This window comes from Pangasianodon hypophthalmus, chromosome 18 (assembly GCF_027358585.1).
Source record: "Pangasianodon hypophthalmus isolate fPanHyp1 chromosome 18, fPanHyp1.pri, whole genome shotgun sequence".
NCBI classification, from domain to species: Eukaryota; Metazoa; Chordata; class Actinopteri; order Siluriformes; family Pangasiidae; genus Pangasianodon; species Pangasianodon hypophthalmus.
The window spans coordinates 5063906-5085087 of NC_069727.1; the positions used below are offsets into that span (position 1 = coordinate 5063906).

Consider the following 21182-nt stretch of genomic DNA (forward strand, 5'->3'; position numbering starts at 1 on the left):
CTCGCTCAAACAGCCGTTTTGCTGCTGGTGTTTTGAGGTCTGAATGTTCCGAAAACAGCGGCTCTTTTTGGCCCCCAAATGAGCAGCAAGATTTGCCCTGAGTCCAAGACAAATCTAGCACGGATGGCTCTGTAAGCCCCAGGGCTCAGGCTCACTGCTGCTGGATCAGCCTCAGGCCTCTAACCCAACAAACTCCCTAATGAATCCAATATTTGTTGTTTTTGTTTTGCCCTCTTTTCCCCCCTCTACGCCTGCTGCCTTTCTTTTTCCCCTCCTCCTCGTCATTCCCTCCAGGCCCTTATGCGCTAATTTAAGGACTCAGCTCAGTTTGGCCACAGCTGGGCCACGAGGCGCCTGCAGCCCTGCCCATGCACCAAAACGCCTGCATTTTCAGCCCAATAAAAGGATGCTTTCAAACATGGACAGCTCTTTCTCTCTCGGGAGCAATACTAAAGCAATTGGACACACACACTTTTACTTTTCCACACTCGTTTTTCCCTCTCTGCTGTGTGGTAGCCTTGGCAGCATTAGGGTATTTTGACATTTTATGTTTTCTGTGGCTTTCTTTGGGACAAAATGGTTTTTATTCCGCCAGTGGGTGCCCAAACCATGGCTCTGCTGGAAGAAAAAAAGAAAGAAAGAAAAAAAAAAAAAAACAGTAGCCATGTCAGGACCGTCATCTCCACTGTGCCCATTTTGACTGAGCTTTACAACAACAGCAATAATGTCCAGCTAGTCTGAGGCATGGCAGCGGATAATTGGGAAACAGAACTTCTGACAGGATGTAATTACTGAACCTCCTTCCATAACTTGTGCTCAATCTGAGGTTAGATATAACCAAACTTATTAACATTGTCTCATGAGTCCTACAAACAGTAATTGGTCTGAATCATTTAAAGCCATTTCCTTACCATGCGGATGGAAACATAGTGCAAGTGGTCATTAGATACAACAATGAAAATAAAAAAGTTAAAAACGTGAAGCCTGAAGACTTAATGCTATAGAGAAGGCTACGATTTCCTCCTTCTCCTTCTGATGCGCCATGAATCTGTGCATTGGTTATATGAAGTACTTAAGAAATGTTCTTCATTACTAAAAAAAATTATTTTAGAGGATACGTGTATTATCCAATTTATATTTCCTTGAAAATGAAAACTACACTTTTGTATTTGAGCATTTTCATGCAGACCTTCCAAGTACTTGTTACAAATGAGGCTAGCCCCAGTGGTAGGAAGGAAAAGGAGTGAGGGTCTGGAAGGGATGATAGGGTGCAGGAAGCTGTGGAGGAAGGGGAGATAGAGTGGATGTTTCGACAAGTGGGAGAGAAGTATTGATAGCTGGTTTTAGGCAGGACAGGGAGGATGATGGTGAAGGAAACCAAGTGATGATCGGAGATGTGGAGTGGGGTAGCATTGATGTCTCTAGCTGGAGAGGGGCAGCTGAACACCAGGCCCGGGGCATTTCCTTCCTTGTGTGTTGAATGTCAAGGAGAAGGGATGCAGAAGAGGGAGAAGCCAAGAGGACTGGAGCTTGTCAGAGGGGAGGTTGAAGTCTCCGAGGAAAGTAAGAGGGGTGCTGTTGGTAGGGGAAAGACTGAGGAGTGTGACCATTTCTTCAAGAAAGTCTCCTAGAGGACCAGGAGGGTGGTAGATGCTCTTCTAAATGATTAGAAAGTTGATCAGGAAGGTAACTGTAACTGCAGGGAATTCGAAGGATGAGCTGTTGAGATGAAACAGGGCGATAGGTGTGAAGCACCATCTCCGAGACAACGGCAGACCTCTACCACCACCCCGCCAGTTTCTTGTTTAGTGTGAGAGAAAGCATAAGCAGAGGATAGAGCAGCCGGTGTAGCTGAGTTCTGTGGAGATATCCGGGTCTCAGTTAGTGCCAGAAAGTCAAGAGAGTAATGAGAAGCTAAAGCTGAGATGAAATCAACTTTCTTTACAGGAGACTGGCAGTTCCAGAGCCCACCTACCACCGCTGCCTGAGACTGAGACAACAGAGGAGGGCAGATGAGGTTACTGGTACTGGATCAGCCCTTGGTTTGTGGATGAGAGCTTCTGATAACAGAGGTAGGTTTGAGGCACATGTCTGCAGCCCTGTCACGAGTGAGGTTAGTGAGTTTAAGTAGGGCGGAGAGGGAACTGGTAACACTTTCTGTCGATATTTATGCTTCTAAGCGTTGCAAATATGCTTCTGATTAGTGTCTGTCACAGATAACCTTTAATATATCTTATTAAGCCCTGCCCACAGTTCACAGCTTAAGGGAGACTGAAACGTCTCTTGATTAGCCACCTGTGAGAACTAATTAGCAGAGACCAACAGACGCTTCCAAGCAACATGACAGAATCTACAATAACATAAAATACAGCAAATCTAGGGGCGAGAATCTACAGCCAACTGACTCAAGTAGATAAACAAGAGTCAGAATCTTACCGTAACAGTAAAGAACAAATTCAAGATAGAACAACTTAAAGCACACATTCCTCCCCATTCCATTCTGTTCCATTCCATTCTGTTCCATTCCATTCCTCCACATTCCATTCTGCTCTATTCCATTCCATTCTATTATATTCTGCTCTATTCCATTCCATTCATTCCTAAACATTCCATTCTACTCTATTCCATTCTGTTCTTTTCCATTCCATTCCAGTTCATTCCTCCACATTCCATTCTGCTCTATTCCATTCCAGTCCATTACATTCTGTTCTTTTCCATTCCATTCCAATTCATTCCTCCACATTCCATTCTGCTCTATTCCATTCCAGTCCATTACATTCTGTTCTTTTCCATTCCATTCCAATTCATTCCTCCACATTCCATTCTGCTCTATTCCATTCCATTCTATTATATTCTGCTCTATTCCATTCCATTCATTCCTAAACATTCCATTCTACTCTATTCCATTCTGTTCTTTTCCATTCCATTCCAGTTCATTCCTCCACATTCCATTCTGCTCTATTCCATTCCAGTCCATTACATTCTGTTCTTTTCCATTCCATTCCAATTCATTCCTCCACATTCCATTCTGCTCTATTCCATTCCAGTCCATTATATTCTGTTCTTTTCCATTCCATTCCAATTCATTCCTCCACATTCCATTCTGCTCTATTCCATTCTATTACATTCTGTTCTTCCAAAATGTCACAACCTTAGTGTAACTGTTTAGCAGCTACAAAATTAATGAATTTTTATTTTTTATTTACTTATTTTTTTAAGCAGTGGTTTCATACAGCTAAACGAAACAACGAGCTCGTCTGCCACTCCAGCACACGGTTTAAAAACATAGTCACAGAGTCATAGATCAACACCATTCCTCTTTCTCTCTGAACCATGTCAGATCAGCCACAGTCCATTAAATACACACACTGCCACACACACATTCCTCACACCTCATGCAACACACACACACACACACACACACACACACACACACACACACACACACAAGTCACATGAAGCATTTAGCTGCCCTTGAGAACATATATAGCTAACACAAAACAAACACTCGCATGGACCCTGAAACGACTACTGATATAAGAAACCTGAACTCCCCACTGTACACACACACACACACACACACACACACACACACACACACACACACAGTATGCTGACATACAGTTAACATGGGAAAAGTCAGGAAGTCTCTGCTGTGATCCATCAGACGGAGGCTGAGCATTATGATGCAGACCACACTAACCATCCCACACCTCACACGTGAGACAGAAAGACCACTGTGCAGCCTGAGAGACCCACTAGGCCACTGGGGTGTCATAAAGATGTCAAATTTGAACAGGAGGGCCTGGAGAATGATTAATGGGCTGCATCATGCTTCGCTGTAATGCTGCGGATTAATGCAGCTTCTTCGCTGTGTGTGGGGGTAAAGATGGTACATTTTATATATCAAATATTTCATGGACTCCCTTGCAGGTGGGAGTAACTGTACAGGCTCGAAGCCAGGACTGCTTTTAGGTGAACAATGGGATAAAAGTGACAAAAAATGTGTTGTAGCGGTCATTCTCCTACACAGACTGATAATAACGTGGTTATAGCTCAGTTTCAAGACTGTAATAATGCCACAATGTAAGAACAATTTAAAGACTAGCAGGAGTGAAAGAAAAAAGCTTTAATTACTTAACAACTACCAGCACTACATGCTTTAACCTGATATGTACGACTGGATCAACCAAAATGCCTGTAATTTAACTGTAGGAATTCACTGCTAATTGGTCAGAAAGCATGGTCAGAAAGTTACGAGTCAGTTAAGCATGTAACCGGGTTACACTCAACTCCTGTCAATCATTACCTTTGACACCAATGTTAAAACAATGACACTGTGGTGATGTCAATTCCTCTGGAGTTACGTTCATATCAGCCCTCCAACAAATTTTAATTAAATTCTAAAAAATAAATATCACTTAAAAGAATACTGAAGACGTCTAATTACTCAGCAGGTGAAATATTAACATTTTAAAAGTAAACCACGCAGGAAACTTGCAATAATGAGAAAATGTTGTTCTCTGCTCCTATCCTTTCGACTGACCTTAAGTTTAAAGGAGTGAAATATAAAGGAGTAGGACTGGACCTTTCTGTTTTCATTAAAAAAAGAGGAAGAGACAGAGCTCTAATAGGGCATAGGTTCTTAACCTTTGGGTCGCGACCCCAAGTGGGGTCGTCCAAGGCGCAGATGGGGTTTTAGGAGATTTTACCAAATGGTATGACAGAGTTCTATTTTAAACATGGCATAAGGTCACTAGCTTAGAGCATTTTTTCTAACGGAAGCCCCCCTTCATACCCCAGCGGTGCCGCTCTAATCATGTTAATCAAAGTGCTCTTTTACAATGGACATGCACACAAAGCATATCTTTGCACCAGAGTGCATCAAGGGTGTGTTTTCAGGCAGCAGCACACGTTCTGGCATTGGTTAAAAATACCCAGGTTCAGTATCAGCCCGATACCAGAAATAAAAAAAAATAAAAATGATGGCTCGGGTATCAGAGGGGGAAAGAACGGATTCAATCCAATCCTGTAACAAAAGGAAAAATGTTGGAACTGTAATTTAGAAAAGATTTTTCTGGAACTGGAGATGTTTACATATAAAGAGGCATGATTGTACTTTTGTTAGGGTTGATTTTTATTATATTTATACTGTATTATATTTTAAATGTAAGCAATTTTTGTGTGAAAGAGTTTAACAGAATAAACACAACTGGGGTTTTGTGTAAGTCAGGTATGTTTGTAAGTGAAGTGCTTCAGTTTAGCTTAGTAGTTTAGTAGTTTTTAAAGGGACAAATATATGAAAGTTCCAACTGCTAGTGAGTGTAGGAGTGAAAATGCCATTGCAGTCTGCAATAACAAACTTTATGTGATCATATACAGTGGTAATACATGTTTATAATAATCTGATGACCAGTGCAGACGTTTTTGTACATTATGTTCACTAAACCAGTGCAAGAAAGCACAGAAGAGAACACTGCACTCTCTTTGTTAAAATGCACTCATTAAAGGGACTAAATCACACAGCGAGTCATAAAACCATTGTATGAATTTTTAAATGAAGAGCTCACATGCAATCTTTCATCTTTTTAATGTATGGCTATTACATGTGTTGTGTTGCACTGCGTGTGCAAGGAAGAGAAGTTTTTTAATGTACAGACAACAGGAAACTGAAATTAATGTGGAGAGATCATTTTGAATCTTTCTGTGTAAGTATATGTGTATACTGTATGTGTCTATCTGCATGTCAAAAGTCTGAGTCGGCTCTAATTTTATCCATTGTCAAAAACTAATACAAGATCATACTCATTTCTAATAAGACGATACTTATTCAGCAAGACTATTATCTTGTCTTGTACATCTTGTTTGTTAAAAAATATAACATGATCTGACAATTAAAAGTCAAAGATGTGCTTAAATGAATGAAAGTTAAAGTGTCCACACAAACATACTAAAGTATTTAATAATAATAATAATAATAATGATAGAATAAAAAGATACAAAGGCTAAGAAAAGGGGTAAGAGTGAGATTAGTATTTGTAGCTTTTTACTATTACTTCTTTTATAGGAAATTCAAACAAATAATCCCTGTTTGTCAGAATTGTCACAAATATATGTATTATATAAAGCTAAAATGAACAGAAATGTAATTAAACAGGTATCTCAGTAAAAGAAAAAACTGAGACATAATCTTTGAGATTTGTATCAAAATGAAAATGTAAGAAGTAAAAAAAAATACATGTGAATCTGTTGATTGAAATGTAATTGTGTAATTTTTTATTTTTTATTTAAATAATACTAAAATACAAAGCCCCTACAAAGATATTCAACAAAGTACTAATTTTAGTTCCAGCTCCGGTGTGTGTGTGTGTGTGTGTGTGTGTGTGTGAGAGAGAGAGAGACCCCTCTGAGGGTTTACTGAGACCTGAAGAGAAGGTGAGTAATTGTAAAGCTGTTCTGCCAAATGGATCTGAGGTCGTACATCTGTATCATATTAGCGTGTTCTAATCTTCGGTCTATTCCTCTCTATATTTTCTGTTTCAATTTCAAGCTGTTTTTCATTTTATCCCCTAATTAACACATGAATGATAATCAGTTGGAAGAGGAAACAGTTCTAAGTGGGTTAATGAACACTTTCCAAGAGTTACAGAGTAACCTGTGAACTTATCAGTGAGCACTCTTGCAAATGAACCGCACTCTTATCTCTGTTTCAGCCAAGTGCTTGCCAGATTGTTCACAAAGCCTCAATCTCAGATTCCAGAATAGACAGCTGTGTGATTTTACCTGCTGTTTGAGCTGCTGCACCAATCTGTCTTTCTCCCTCTTCAGCAGAGCCACTTCTTCCTGAGTCTTCTTCTTTTTAGAGGAGGACAGCTCCAGGAGTGCGATGTTGGCGTCTTTCTCGCTGATGGCTGCCAGTAGCGCCTCCTGTCTGTGTGGAGGAAAAAATTCACTTCATCAATAATTTCACCCACTGACCTAGTACAGTACCCTAGAGAAATATGTTTCCAGTTTTCACACTCACTAATGAACATTTACGTTTATAAAAATAAAAAAAACTTTCATAATCAAACAAGCCAGAAATGTGTGTATTGTATATATATATTATATATAAAATATGTTGTTGTTATTATTATTATTGTTATTATTATTCTACTTATCATTATTCGACATGTGTTCAACCTCATATTTGGTCAAAGGCAACAAGAGTTAATAGAGAATTTTTTTCATAGATGACACAGAACCTTAAATAATTGTTCTTGCTGTTACAAAGAAAGAAAAAAAAAACAGTATTCATTAAGAATTATTTTTCTCTTAGGAAAGTTTTTAGTTTCTTTTATTGAGAAGAAATTTGAATGTATAGGCCTCATTTTATGCCACAATTTTTCCGGCTCACTCTTCTGAAGGGTGCCAATACTTCTAGAGCTGCCTACACAGCCACAGCTGTATTAGTGGGCTCCAGAATCCTCAGTATGAGCTCTGGGGTCAGGTTCAGTTGCAGAAACTGGGAGAAAGTGCAGCGACGTGCTGCTCGCCCTCTCTGACAGCGGAGATGGAAAAAGCTGATAGCGGAGGCAGGGGAACGTGTGCAGCAGCCGTGGAGGCCATGATGACTTCCAGAGTATTGCCGGCGAGGCTGAGAGAACACTGTCAGCTCAGTGTGTGTCTAGCTGATCCACCCTCTTCTGTTTTCCATCACTGCAGGCTTCTTCTGTGACTTTTTCCTCTCCACACACCTCTCTGCTGCAGTTCTTTCCCTCTCCATTTCTAACCCTGACCTCTCTACCTGCCTTTCGCTTTATTCTGTCTATAAACTGTTTTTCCTTCTTGAGCTCACTTTTTCTCTGTTAATGCTCTGGTCAAAAACCTTTGCAAGTCAAAAAATTCCAAAAGCTTCCAGTTCATACATCACAAGATGTATGATGAGAGAAATTAAATTGTAATCTTTGTAATATGAAGTCTTCACATGGAGTAATTCACCCATACATCTGAGAGAAATGAGAATTCAGAAGATTTATTGTTTACACAGTTATTCTGCCTTTATAATAAAGGCATCACAGCAAAAATGCAGATTTTGCTTGCACTTTCACTTCATATAAAATGAAACGGCTAATTATTGCTACACATAAATTTGTACATGTATGCCAATTAAGCCAACGTCATGCAGTAAAAAAGTCTTTAATATCTTTTTAAAATCTCTGCAAAGAATCATACATTGTTGAAATGTTTATATCCTAAAAACAGCGTTATGTAGTTCATATATAGAACTGTATTAGATAGCGTAATGAGTCATGATGAAATACTAATTGTTTTAATTTATTAATATAAATTAATTTAATAATACGTGCATGACTGATCTCTTTTTATCTAGTCTTATCTTTAAGAGATGCTTTATCTATAAATATGTATATAAAAATATGCACTTGTCTGATTCCATGATATATTTTGACAAACTGCTCGGTGAAGGTCTGAACATTGTCTTATTTGTAAATTCTAATAAAATTAAAAAAAAATTTTAGCTAATGATTACCTGATCATTTAATTTTTCTGCTCTGTAATTATATTCTGTAATTACCATAATTCTGCCTGCTGATTTGGACTCTTAATAAAAGTTAGCCTCATGTTTACATCCTCCCGAATTTGTGACAGTTAAGTTTCATTCTGATATAAGTAAAGGGAATGTCAGCTAGACAAACCGTGAGTCTCAGTCACTAGCTATATCTCACAACTTTAACCATCTGAATGATGAACAGACTGTGAGAAGCTTCTGTCTGACAACACAGATATAAAGTGCAGATATACATGCACACGCATACAATGGAAAATCATGATTCTCTTGCGCGCACACACACACACACACACACACACACACACACACACACAGTACTGAGTGCTATGCAGTTTCTCTCAGTACATCATGGCCATAATGATTAAGTATGTCTTGTTAATTCTGTGTAAACACCCAGGCAATACAGAGCATCTATTCTCTCACACACTCCTAAACAAGGTTTATCCTCGTCACTATTTGTGGCCAGCAGACTTGATTAATCCTACATTTGTTTGAGTTCAATCATTTCAACCATCAAACAAAGTAAAAATATGGTGGTGTATACACACACACACACACACACACACACACACACACACACACACACACACACACACACGCACACACACAGGCTACCCAGTGCTGCCTAAACCACTGTGCTGTAGTGTAAACTAATAAATGAGCTCTGGTGATGTTCCAACAGGCTCCTCACCACCGGCACGTTCTCTCAGAACCGCCTTTTAATACACTGACCTCCTGACTAGCAACACTCATTATGGTCAGCTCCAGACCACAGGCACCAGCTGGCCTCACGTACAGACAGTTTACTCAGGATAAATGGAGCTCCGCTTCTGCTCCACAACCTCCCCGTGCAGCCATGATGAGCATCCTGCAGCTCGCACGGATAAATGGACGAGGCGTGAATGCTAAAGATCGACAAAAATGGCTGAAGGAGAAATAAGAGGACAGAAATTCATAGCCTGAACAATGGGAGAGGGGAAATACAGTGAAGCGCCGTCTCGTTTCTCTGGCACTTTCTGGCTGGTGGACTTGTATTGTTCCACAGGTTTCGGTGGAGAAAACATAACACATACACACAGAATAACTGCCTGAGGAATTTACTCCACACAATGGTTTGAATTTGTTGATTTTCATTGTCATGCTTCATTTGCATAGAATTGAGAAAGACTTAATTAAAATGTTACTTGTTGCTCTATCCATCATTCACCGCCACTCTGCGTGACACACACACAGGAAATGAATACTCACTAGTTGCATTGTCACTTGCTAGTGTGAAAACACAAGCTAATTAGAAAATAGCTTTGTTTATGTTCAAAATAATTTGTTAATTATCACATTATTTTAATTGCTGTTGGCTTTTTCACTTTATTTTGCAATTTTTTTAAATTTTATTTCTTGTACATTTATTTTTATTATTATTGACCTACTTTCTTTCATTTCTTTTAATATTTTTTTCTGGTTCATTGTTTACTTATTGTTGTAAAACACCTTGAGCTACATTTAAATACATGAAATCTGCTGTACAAAGACAGCTGTTTATTCTTATTCAAGTTCTTACTCAGAACATCTTTATATGCTAGCTTTTGGATTATTTAAAGGATATGCCTTGTCTGTATTACGTTTACTTTCTGTTCATTGTATGTACAGTACTTTGATTTAATGTGCTTTACAAATAAAGCTTAAAAACCTTCTTGTGTATACCTCATTCAAAACTGACTGAGGTATAAAACAGATTCATGTTTTTCCTACCAGCAAAAAAATTTATAATTCATTAAACAGAAAAATTCTGTGAGGAAACAAAGGTAAAAATGATTTTACGGTTGGAATATTTAGAAAGAAAATAGTACAGAACGTTAATAATTCTTTACTGTTTGTATGTTTAATTAGGACATTGGTGGTATGATTTGCTGAGTGACACTTGCTGAAAACTGATTGTTAGCCACCTGTTACACTCCAGCAGTCACAAGGTCCTCAGTGTTAGTGTAATGTTGTGTGTATATTTGGCTCTAGTTACACGTTATATTCACATAAACAGAGCAGCATGTTTCAGGTCCATGTAAAGAGTGAATTCAGACCTGTGGTATTTTTTGCATGCGCGTGTAGCTACTGTGTGTTGGGATACACATACGCTAAAACCTTCACATAAACAAATATTCTGAGGTTATAAGATCACTATACAATGACATACACTACCAAACCTACTGAAGCAAAGAACGAGCAAGTCAGGCTTCACCCATTTCTCATTTCTCACTTGTTACTTTATAGCTATAAACTCTGGCAACTCAAACACCTTCTACACGTATACTGATATTTTTGAAAATAGTTTTCTTTCCTCTGCATTTTGGCATCCCGTCCACACAAAAATGGCCTTTTTTTTGGGTCACTGAAAACAAAGGTTTCTGAAAACCTTTCGACATTTACACTGCTTGTGTGTGGACAGGAAAAAAACATATATTTTTGAGAATGCTGACATCATAGTAAACCTGCGCATTGCAGTTTTACGTGCATTACAACAGTGTAGGACTCCATTTATGACAGCTACGGACCAGGGCCAGGCTTCCCAAAAGCATCGTAAAGTTAAGAACCTTTTTAACTGAGAGAGAGAGCATTCAATGTGATGCTTGCTCTACCATTTAATCATCCATTTACCAGTGATCTCCATGCTGAGATGCTTTTGGGAAACTTGACCCAGGTTGTTGCCTTGTAGACTTTGTATTCAAGTGTAACCTTAAAAGCAGTAGTTCCATCTCATCGGCAGTCCACAAACTGCTTCCTGTTTTAGAACTTTTTGTTGATGTTTGTCCAAATTTCGTCTTCTCTAGAGCTTAACGCGCTGCTCTTAATTTTGGCGTGTTACTATGAGTGTTTTCATGTGGATTTTTATTTATTTATTTATTTTTTAAATAAATGGAGCGGTAATATAGGGTCCATACATGCGTGAACGGGGCCTCAAACTAATAGCATTAATCCATAATGAAACTTGCCCTTTTCATATTGAAGTACGCAGCCCTTAATTCATTCGCTCATGAGGATCAGACCTCTTGCTCTGAGATGCTTGATAAATACGGCTCCATGTGTAGACTGACGAGTGGATGGGAAAAGGAGGAAAGCGCAGTTACATTAATATGTCCAAATGTGAAAGAAAACAGGGCCGTGAAAGTTTCTGGGAATTGTAACTACTGCTCTGAAGAGGATACAAAATGAAGTGTTGATGGGGTTATGGGGTCAACTAGCTCTTCACCCGCCGTTAACGGCTTAATGAGAGAAGTTCTCAATCTCTCCACACTTCCCACCTGAGTGATAAACACTCATCCATTCAGACTCATTTCCCCCTCACTATCTCTCTCATCTGTTCTTCCTTATGCAGGCTCTTCACCATCCGAAACATTACTGCTTTTAGCTCTGTTCTGTCTGAGGCAGAGGGAAATTCATGCTCATAAAGGAAGATAAACTGCAGAGAAAGTCAGGAACAACAGCAAAACCGAATGCTAGCTTTTCTCATGATGTACTTTATCAAAAAATACCAAGCTAATTCAAATGTACTTTTACACCTAATTTGCAGCGACGGAACGTAAAACAACAGCTCCACTGAAAAGTGTTAACATTTTAACAGCATAGTATCCAGTGCACGTTGGAGTACTTGCAGTTTCTCAATTGTTTGAGGTTTAATTTACATTTCTGCATATCCATGTGTCTCAGTGTGTGCCACCTCAACATACAGAAGCTAACATGAAGCTCAGTTTGCTTACAGTTTGAGTGACTCTGTTATGACACATGACATAATTAAATGCATTTTAAAATGTTTTCAGATGCATGATGAAAAAGCAAACAAAACCTGATTAGAGAAACTCTAAAATCTAATTCAATAAATTAAATTAATCAATTCTAGTTGAAATTCTAACTTCAAACTAACTGCAAGGTTAAGAACACACAAACACCCTTTTACATTTTAAATCAAATACAACTATGACGCCTGAATCAGGGATGATCTTCAAGTTGTGGTTAATAAATAATTTCTCATTTTACGAAGCAATGAGTGAAAAAAAATGGCAAAAATGTATGAAAAAATATAACAAGACAGAAAGACAACAGGACATAAGAAAATAAAATTAAGATGAACAGACTGAGGTAAAGAAAAAGGGGAAAAAGTAAGCTTGTTGTGAGGAGGCCAAAAGAACGCTGGGTGCCGAGCATGTGCATGCGTCTGCTCATACTCGTACTAATCAGTACAACGTTCCTGACATTTATATAAACACTTGTTCTGTTTGAGAGTAGAAAATGAGCTGATATATCTTGATTTAAATTTCTTAAAGCAATAAAGATATGATCTAATTTTTCTACTTTTGTCCCAAACAGAACAAGTGTTTATATAAATGTCAAGAACTTTGTTCTGTTATACTTTGTTTTGACTTTCTAATCTTTTTAGACACTTTCAGATTCTGAATTCAAAAATAAAAGTGCTATATTAAACCTACACTTCATTATGAAAGTTGTTTAGAGAGAAGACTTACAGAGAAGGCAAACAGCCAAATTTAGACTAAACATAATCCTGTATATAAGCCACATATCAACAGAGAATCTAAGCCCCGTCCTTCTTTTAACACCTCATTGAGATGTTCACTGAACTCAGACCTTAATTTGGGGTTGAGGAATTTGGAAGAAAACCAATAAGCTGTGAGGGAAGAGTCTGTAACGCGTTATCAAGGGAATCAGTCAACAAGTTCTACTTGATACTGCCTCATCTAGCACGTAAAAATAATATATAAGTGCAGATGTGTTAAACAAACTGAGTGTTGGTGTAGCACCAGCACAGAAAATAAATAAAAATAAAACTCTAACTCACTCTAACATTATTCACTGGGCATGATTTTACAAGGGTGTGAAAGTAACATGGGGTGACATGCAAGTGTGTGTGTGAGAGAGAGAAGTAAAGGAGAAATATAGCATCTGCTGCCCACTAACTGCTCATCTCTGCCTCGGGGCTCGGAGGACTTTCAGCTTTAATAATAACCTGTTTTAAATGTCTGATCTGGCTCCGTGTTCACTCACTGGAGGAACCACACGACACATTAAAGACACATTAAAAAAAATCATCCACTCTTCCTCTATTAAAGCTAATACTGACCCATGAAGAGCAGTAAATTCAACTGTGGAGCTGTCAGGCTGACACTATGGGTATTTGCACTATACAGTAATACCTCTCCTGTGGCACTTAATTTTCATCTGCTATGCCAGAAAAATCTAATATAAATAGCACCAACAAGTAAATAAACCCAATGTGGAGGTTTGGATTATTCTTTTTATAAATACAAAGTCTCAAATCTGATTGGTCAGGTGTTAATTCATTTTCTATAACCCCCCCCCCAAGGGAAAACTTAATAAATAAACAAACAAACAAATAAATAAATAAATAAAATCCCAAGGGTTATATGAATGCACTCATAGTGTAGATAGTGTAGATAGTAACAACCTGCACAGGGACTTGTGTGGTGGACGCTCAACATCTGCTTTCTGTAAGGAAACGTTTATTCAACATTTATGGAAGGAGGAAGGAGTCTCCAGTGCCAGCACTTTGTAACTGTTTTCCGCCATGGTACAATCTTCAGGACAGACGACTTATTAACTAAACGATTGTACAACGTTGTAAGTATAAACATATTAAAAGTACGCAGTGCCCATCTTTAATTATTAAAAATTGCAATCACTGACAACTTGTTGTGGTATAAGAGGAATAAAGCACTTCAGAAAGTGTTATTAGAAAACAATCAACTTCAGGGAAGAGAGGCAGCATATTCTGTTTCTCACACACACACACACACACACACACACACACAAGCAAAGTGTGCTTCACGCAAAGTGTGATCAAACAGAGAAATATGATTAACACTTAAAGTATTAGGGCACACACAGACATGGAAATATTTCACCTCAGCACATTCACATACATACACGGATGTTCACACACCCTTTACTGCATACCCTTTGCCCTCAGAGGAGCTCAGCACTTATCAGCTCTTCTTCCTGAGGCTGACAGACCGACCTTAATTAACGCTGATAGCAGCAGACCAGCGCATCTCTGCCTCTCCCAACCACACACAAACATGCCACACTCTGCTGCTATCTCCAGCAGCTCAGCCTCCCATGGGGACAATTACACACACACACACACACACACACACACACACACACACACACACACACCCTGACAATACAGTGCTGCACAGATCATATCACCAGAGTGTGTGTGTGTGTGAGAGAGAGAGAGAGAAAGTGAGGGAGTTGGTATGTAATTCTTGCTGCCTCTTGCGTCTTGTGCTATGTACAAAATAAACGGTAATGGTTTTGCATTTTATTTCAACCATCTTTCAAGAAACTCTTGTGAAACCTGTTTCACTGCATGATTTTTTACAGCATCACAAAAATTAAGCTGCTTTTAAACTGCAAATGTGTCAAAATCAAATCCTGGAGAGAATTACACAGCAATGGACCAGGACGAGACCTGGCACAATTCTTGCAAAAATTACAGAGAGGGCTCTTGTGTGAACAAGAAAGACGATAACGTACTAGGACTCATTCTGTTAGACTGCCATGCAAATCTCTTAAGAGGTGGAAAGTCAAAAAACAGGCGGGAAAAAAAGGAAATGAATGAAATTTAGAAATTAAGGAGACGGTGGAGTCCAAGGAAATTCCATGAAATATTTTATCAGATTAAAGATACAATCAGTGTGGGATGCCTTCTTTGTTTACACATCAGTAGAATATGATGTAAAGGGAAAGCACAAGATGAAAAAAATAAACTCAAGTGTTTGGCATTAATAATAAACAAAAGAAAAGAAAATAAACAAAAAACAAAAACCCTCCAGATGAAAATCTGAATACAAAACAACTTAATTCTTATTAAAGCATTTAATTCATAAAAGGTCATTTCAGACAAATTAACACTGTTTTAGTATCCATGGAAATCAGAGAAAAAAAGGATGTGTTCATTAATGCAAATTATTATGCAAGAGCAGCTGACAAGTGTAAATCAAATGCTGAGGTAACTCGCATTCAGTGCGACCAGACTTTCATGCCACGATTTACGCAAAGCCTCAACATAACTGGTAAAGGTATGCGATAATATCCCAGGTTTTATGTTTAAAAACACATGTGGATAAGCGTTGGTCACAACACACACTTACAGGAGTGTTATACCCACAAAGCCACAGCAAAATTAAAGGAAGAGCGTAGGAAGAGAAGCAGTCGAGTGACGAACGCTTCAGATGCGCTAGACAGAGCTTGACCACAGATGCACACCATAGACACGCACCATTTGCATTCACTGGAGCCTTCGGAAGTGCTTGTTCCTATGGCAACACATTGTGTGAAAAACAGCTGGGGCTGCTACCCAAAACACAAGAGGGAGACAGCGAGGGCGAGACCGAAGTACCTTCCTGGGATATAAACCTCATGAAGCAGATCCACCTGTGGAAGCCATTACTGAAACAGATGGAGAGGAAAGATGCCTCCTATCTAGGGGAGTGGAGACACTAGGCTAAGGAAAACACGGAAGGAGAACATGGAAGCTTCACCATGGGACCCCAAACAAAGGATTAAACATGTCAGTGAGACATACGGTCCTTAAGCCAGCCTCCCAACGCTGTTGGCTGAATGCAGCAGCTTAGTGGGATATGCAACTTATGGCTTATGACATAACTACAATGTGGGTTATTGAGATGTTTTTGCCACAGCTGGTCGGCTTAAGAATTTCCATTGTAAATAACATGTCAAGGACAAAGACGATAATTTATAAAGAATGGTGACTTTCTGCTGAAATACCACTGCTGTGTTAAATTAAAGTCAGTTCAAATTGCACAAGTTCAATGGTAGTTAAGAACGTAACTGTAGACTCTGTGATCTGTGTTCAATAATTAGTTGCTGGAGCATTGCATATGATATGACTTCAGTCCACATGTTCTTTCAGCATTCAAATGCACACCACAGTGAGAATGGGTCTGTGCCCAGCAGGGGAGTGGGGACTGGTTTTGAACAAAATCCTGTTTGAGTGCTTATGCATAAAAAACGTCATTCTTTGGAACACCAGAAAAAAAAAAAGAAAAAAAAACCAAAAGGCGGTCATGTAAAGAACCATGTCCAACCAATGCGAACTGATCAATGAAAGTTGCAATCGGATTGGGATTCATCCTAGAATATTCTAGGACTAGTCATGGGAGTGGCTTGGATTGGTCAAATTTTCCAAAGAAGCAGGACGGATTGGTGAAAGTTTCTGCAGGAGCAGGTGGGATTGGTCAAAGTTTCTGCAGGAGCAGGTGGGATTGGTCAAAGTTTCTGCAGGAGTGGGTGGGGTTGGTCAAAGTTTCTGCAGGAGTGGGTGGGATTGGTCAAAGTTTCTGCAGGAGTGGGTGGGATTGGTCAAAGTTTCTGCAGGAGCGGGTGGGATTGGTCAAACTTTCTGTATAGTTGAAAGGGGTTGATTAAACTTTCTTCAGGGGAGGGTGGGATTAGTCAAGCTTTCTGCAGGAGCAGAGATTGGTCAAACTTTTTGCAGAAGCAGGGATTGATCAAACTGTGTGGGAGCGAGAGATTGGTCAAACTTTCTGTATAAGCAGATGAGATTGGTTAAACTTTATGTGGTAGCAGGTGAGACTGGTCAAGGTGGACAGCATAAGGTCTTGACCCATAACAGTGATTAGAGTTGGGGTGTCCTCTGTGACCAGATTGTTCCAAGTTGGTGATTATGGCCTCTCATTAGGGTGAAGAAATATTCGGTGACTTCTCCTTACACAGCTATACTTGGCTCTGCTAAGCTGAGTAGGTCACCTCCCTTTAATCATTCCTGTCTTTCGAGGCCTGGAGAAAATTTAGCAGGCCTGAATGGTGATGAAGGCAAATGCCAAATTACTGATTTATAAAGCTCAAAGGCAAACTTTACCTAGAGACTGACTTGTCTGTGTAAAACCAGACAGCCGCATATAAAGGTGAAGACACTGCTGAGGTATGATGAGCATAGACCCTCTAAGCCAGCTCGTCTTTGTGGCCATGGCTGGATATTATCATGTCTGCCACAAAATGTCATGCAACAGAATGTCTAGATATAGAGTACAGAGGCCCCATTCCACTCCAAAGACACCATCAAAGTCAGGAAAACTCGCATGCAGCACACTTCAACAACAGCTTGGTAAAGACAGACTAATCTAGACTCCCTTCTTATGGCAATGCAAAAACCTTTCCCATGATGGCACAATCTGTAAGGAATCCGGGAATTATGTGGTCACCTTTATTACACACATACTGTTCTGGACATAAAATCTTTCTTATGCTCGTCAACATGATAAAAAGATCCTCAAGCCCAAATCATGCTCATGTGGATCGCATTTAAGGGCTGGTTAGATCAGTGAGTGGATAGATGAAGCGGTGGTTTAGTAAACAGAAACGGGGGGGTGTTTGGGGTGAGCATACCACAGACCAAAATGAAATGCCCCCAGGCACCACCGGCCACAGCCTAGTTTCCACCAGCACACCACACAGAATGCTATAAAACACACACAGATGCCCTTCATTAAACCCACAGCTACCAGACCTGGAAAGCCAGAGGTGCATATCCACACCAGTGATACAGCTCAAACATCTCCAAGTGATGAGTTGAGCCTGGTTTAAGGCTTCGTGAAGCAACCTGCTGCTTTCCTCATTGGACCAGCATTATTTATGACCGCACTGGAGAGGTCCTACACAGGCCTGAGTTTAGCCCTGTCAGTCTTTTACTGCTCTTCTTTATGACCGTCTCTCTTCCCCCCACCAGAGATGGCAGTATTTCAGACACTTTGTTAAGGGAGAGGCCCTACATCTGACTTTAGCACATCTGTGAATGACATTCAACTCCCCATACATCCTCATCCCCCAACCCTGATCATTGTTAACCCGTCCATCATAAATGCACAGATAAGTTCCATAACATATTTTAATAAAATATTACATGGTACATAAAACCAAACATGCATGGCAGTTTTATCCACAGAATGTTGTAAAACAGGGAGATGAAGCAGTTAATCTTTTCCAGTGTTCATCGCAGGGATTTCACACTCTTCACAGCACGGCTTTTCTCTCCCAAAGTTAGCTCCCCTGCTAACGTTCAGTCTCCTGCAGCTTTAGGAAAGTAGATTTACATGATTCTGTGACCTCCATTAATAGAGAGCAAAGAAGCAACAAATCTAGCTAGACAAAATGGATCCTTCTGCCACACAAGTTATGTCCAAGGGTGTGTGTGCATCCGTTACGTGTTTACCCATAATTTACATGATTTCCATTCAGGTACTCAACTAAACACACATTTGTACAACGATCTACTAATGTAAACCATATGAAATTACAATAAGGCTGAATTACCATCTAACAGGATGAGACCTAGGCCAATTCCCGGAAAATTACCAGGGCGGCTCTTGACAGCTTGATGTACATTATACAGAAAAAGCATCAAGTAATTTAAAAAAAAACAAAAAACCAACCAGAGAACTATTTGGAAACCATAGCATGATTCAAAAACGAAGGAGCTGTTGTTGACAAAAAAATTTTCATATGATAAATGAAAGAGTAAAATTTACATTGATTAGTCACTAGCAAACACCAAGAACTCAATGTAAGCATAAAAAGGTTTGAAATGTAAACTTCAGCAAATCCACTGATTTGTTTAATGTCACATTGTGTGTAATAGGGTTTTTTTTTTTTTTTTTGGCAAATGTAAATCCTGGTAAAATTTTGTTTAAAGAAAAAAGCCCTAATGTCCTGAGTAGTTACGGCCGACTTCCTGTCTAATGCACAGAAAGACATGAAAGACAACTTACTAGATACTGGAAAAGAAGAGATTGATCCCAGAGTCAGTGATAAAGACAGACACAGATATCAAAAGCATGAGACAGAAAATAAATGAAAAAAAGATAAGGGGGGAAAGCAACAGATTGCGAAGGAAGACTAATTTGAAGTGCTGAATGTGTCCAGGTAATCAGGTTACACTTAAAAAAGGCAAAGAGAGATTAGCCCACGATCTATAGCCATAATCCACTCCAGATCCATCCCTAAAAAGTCCAAAGAGCCAGCATGATGACGACAGAGCAGAAACACCACACCTGTCAGAGGCGTGTTGACGGCTTCTTTCCTCTCCCCCTTCCACTGCCGCCCCCCCTCTTTTTTTAACCCTCTTTCCTCTTCAAAGGGCACAGCTGTCTGTTCTCTCCCGGTGGAGATGGACGGGTGGAATTTTTCCACCCTTTTCCGCTTATACGTCATGATGTCACCAGTGCAGCGAGGACGAGTGATGCAGAGCAGATCCGGTGGAGCGCACTCAGACTGGCTGACCCGTAGCAGCTCAGCGTTACACCCTGATAACAAGCCAAGAAGCCTGCCTTAAAAAAATAAAACACTTAAAGGTTCCTTATCAGCCCTGCTAATGCGCCTGCTCTAATCCGCCACTACAGAATGAGAGCAGCTGAAAAACCTCTGCATCAAAATCATAACACCGCATACTTCACCTTCAGCCATCCACTCTCTGGCTTCAGCCATCCACTCTCTGCTCTGACAGCCAGCTCCTTTATCTGACCCCAGCGCTGGATGTCTCGGTGCTTCTGACGGCTACTTGTCATAGACAAACAGACCGCTAGAAGGTTTTTTCCCCTCCTCTGTGATATCGCACTGAAGACAGACTGAGTTCTAAGATGAGCATTAAGGTGCTAAGGCTGAATTCCAAATAGTTTTGAAATCTATTCTATAATTTACAACTGAAATGACAGAACCTCGCAATCTTCCAAAGATAGAGAAGCCTGTTATGTCTGGAAAGACTTCAACTCCTTTCTAAACGTCTCGTGGGACGACATTTTTAAACTATGAAAATTAAGACTGAAACGCTGCCTCGCTCATTCATTCTTCCAAAGTGCAGTAACTCAGCCTGTTCATTTTCCAACAGAAACCCAAGCACGAAAACATTACTGACTCTCAATTAGCTGAATGGGGGTGAAAGAAGGGGGGTTAGGGTGCCAGTAACCTAAACACACACCGACACACTGAACAAGCAGTCGGACAGATGTGCCATCTTAGCTGTGGCCTAGCCGCCTTCGCCCAACAGGGTGGAGAAACTTCATTTGGCATCATGCAAGAAAGCCTCATTACAAATGCCCGTAAACGCCTGCCACGCTCGCCCGAGTCTGCCTGCTCCGTTTAACAGGCAAGACTTTTTCTACCCCACACTGCCCCGTGCCAGTTCTTGTAACCTGGTTTTACAATGTTATTATTTGCCTTTCTCCTGTTTATTTATTCCTTTAATTGGGGCAGAGTTTGGGTGCAGGAGCTGTAAGCTGGAGAGCTGTGGTTTTAACACGCCCCACAGCGCTCATGTTAGTGTCTAGCAGCAAGGCTTTTGCGCTCGCTCAGAGAAAGGGATTTAACGTACATATGGAGACAAAATCCATAGACAAACCATAGTGTCATAGCAGAACTGGTCCCACCGTGCCTCTGAAAAGTCTATCTGCCTTGCCCAAAAGACAAAAAAAACAAAACAAAAAAAACACAACAAAGATTTTTTTTTTTTTGGCCAAACACAGACTTGATCCCAGAGGCACAGTCAAAA

General features: G+C 39.8%; 1 protein-coding gene across 10 annotated transcripts in view; it reads right to left on the bottom strand.

Moving 5' to 3' along the window:
- Positions 1 to 21182, bottom strand: part of erc1b (ELKS/RAB6-interacting/CAST family member 1b) — a 205380-nt gene that overhangs the window by 49113 nt on the left and 135085 nt on the right. For all 10 annotated transcript variants that reach the window (XM_053241656.1, XM_053241657.1, XM_053241659.1 and 7 more), the window contains one exon: positions 6784 to 6931. In XM_053241656.1, the coding sequence (XP_053097631.1) occupies positions 6784 to 6931 (148 nt within the window). The remainder of the gene's footprint in view (positions 1 to 6783; positions 6932 to 21182) is intronic.